This window comes from Arachis ipaensis, chromosome B04 (assembly GCF_000816755.2).
Source record: "Arachis ipaensis cultivar K30076 chromosome B04, Araip1.1, whole genome shotgun sequence".
Lineage (NCBI taxonomy): Eukaryota > Viridiplantae > Streptophyta > Magnoliopsida > Fabales > Fabaceae > Arachis > Arachis ipaensis.
This window is the reverse complement of record NC_029788.2, coordinates 10836992-10838802: the sequence shown is the minus strand read 5'-3', so window position 1 is coordinate 10838802 and position 1811 is coordinate 10836992. Positions and strand designations below refer to the sequence as shown.

Sequence of the window (1811 nt, the reverse complement as noted above, 5' to 3'; positions counted from 1 at the left end):
GAATAAATATATATAATTTAATTATTTTTTACATGAATTTTACACTAAAAATTAATTTTAATATACACCAAACATAATTTTAATTCTTAGTAGAGTAAATTTAAATTAAAATTAAAACTGTTAAAAAATAAATCATTTAAATTTGGTTGATTTTTGAAATAAAGTAAAAAAATTATTTAAGTAAAAAATGAAGGCGATAATTAATGTATACCTGGATAATTGATGTATTGTTGGCAGGATGAGTTCCATTTGAGATGTGTGCAATGTAGTGGACTGGAGTTGTGCAGAAAAGAACATCCCACTGAGAGCGTTTGTTGATATCAGTCAAGAATTCAAACACTGTGTGGTAATGGAGAGGCAGCCAAAGAGAGGTTGCAGCAATCACAATGGTCCCATTTGGCTGCCCTTTCTCTGTGCATCTTCGAGCTGAGATCCTCACCCCACTGTTGTACTCCACACTCAACTGCGGAAACTCAACCTTTCCACTCATGTTCAAATTCTCACTAAATAGCCTCACCAGCCTGTGACCTAGCCTCATCACACTCCTCCTTCCTTCATTTCTATTTATCACTGATCATACAATTCATCAAATGCAATATTATATGAAAAAGTACAGGTTTTAATATATTATCTGTCAATTTATTGTGAATAATAATTAATTATTATATTTTAATTATAATTAGCATTGACACATATAAAGAGACACATTCACAAAGACATTTCTATTAAATACAGTCATAAAAAAGACATTTTTATTAGACACATCTATAAATACACACTTCTATTAAACACGGTTATAAAGAAGAGTTGGTAGAAGTAGAATTTTGTTAAAGAATTGATATTATATCCATTTAAATATTCTATAAGCATGGTTTAATTTGTCTTTATTATGTTTGTTTTAATATATTTAACATAAAACTTTTCAAATTAAATTAATTAAGTACCTCCACCATATTCATGATCAGGTATGTTTTCAAGAGCATAGCTCATAGATCTGTGGCACATTCTTTGAAGTTCCATAATCCATCTCTGTGCTCCATATGCAGCATTGGTGCTAACAAGATCTCTGTAAAGCCGGTGAGTCTGAATCTTATCATCCACTTCCACGTGTTCGATCCAAGTAACCTAAAGCAACGTGACCAAGATTGTTATATATTATTAGTGATGATGATTCAATCACATACATGTTATCTTATTACCATGCAAGAAGTGGAGTTGGGGAGTTCCTGGATCAAGCATCCAGAGGGACGTCTCCAAGAGCGAGAGCGAGGAAGGCGAAAGGGGTAGTTTCGAAGTGAATCGAAAGACACATCTGTTATGATCCACGATCCAGGCTCCAGTTGATGGCACTGCCGGAGGAATTGGAATTCACGAGATGCCACCAATGGTGAAAATCCGTGCATCTCTTCATACATCTGCACATCCATACATACATACATATATAACTATTAATTATTCTTTCAAATCATCATCACTTCTTAATTTGAAGAATGAAAGTTTAGTACCAATTGTAAGGCTCCGCTTCGACTTTCTGGCAATCCAATTTCAAACACTTCAAGTGTCTGCGCTTTTGTAACTATTGTTGGAAAAGCATTCACCCATTTTTCCTGAAAATACATATATTCATAAAATATACGAAATTAAACACATCTATTTATACACAAACATATAAAAACTGATTTTAATAGCTAATTCTAATACAACATTTTTAAAGAATTGTATGCAAGCAATCAATTATGTGTTATTTTACCTTATAAAAATAATTAATTTTTAAATTCTCATTTATGAAAAGAATAATCTTATTATACCAT

General features: G+C 31.8%; 1 protein-coding gene across 1 annotated transcript in view; it reads right to left on the bottom strand.

Annotated features, from left to right (window-relative positions):
* LOC107636037 (homeobox-leucine zipper protein HDG11-like) overlaps positions 1–1811 on the bottom strand; it is a 7895-nt gene that overhangs the window by 1103 nt on the left and 4981 nt on the right. Inside the window, exons 5-8 of the mRNA XM_021122334.1 lie at positions 1506–1607; positions 1200–1415; positions 945–1125; positions 212–570 (exon numbers count right to left, since the gene is read on the bottom strand). Of these exons, the coding sequence (XP_020977993.1) occupies positions 212–570; positions 945–1125; positions 1200–1415; positions 1506–1607 (858 nt within the window). The remainder of the gene's footprint in view (positions 1–211; positions 571–944; positions 1126–1199; positions 1416–1505; positions 1608–1811) is intronic.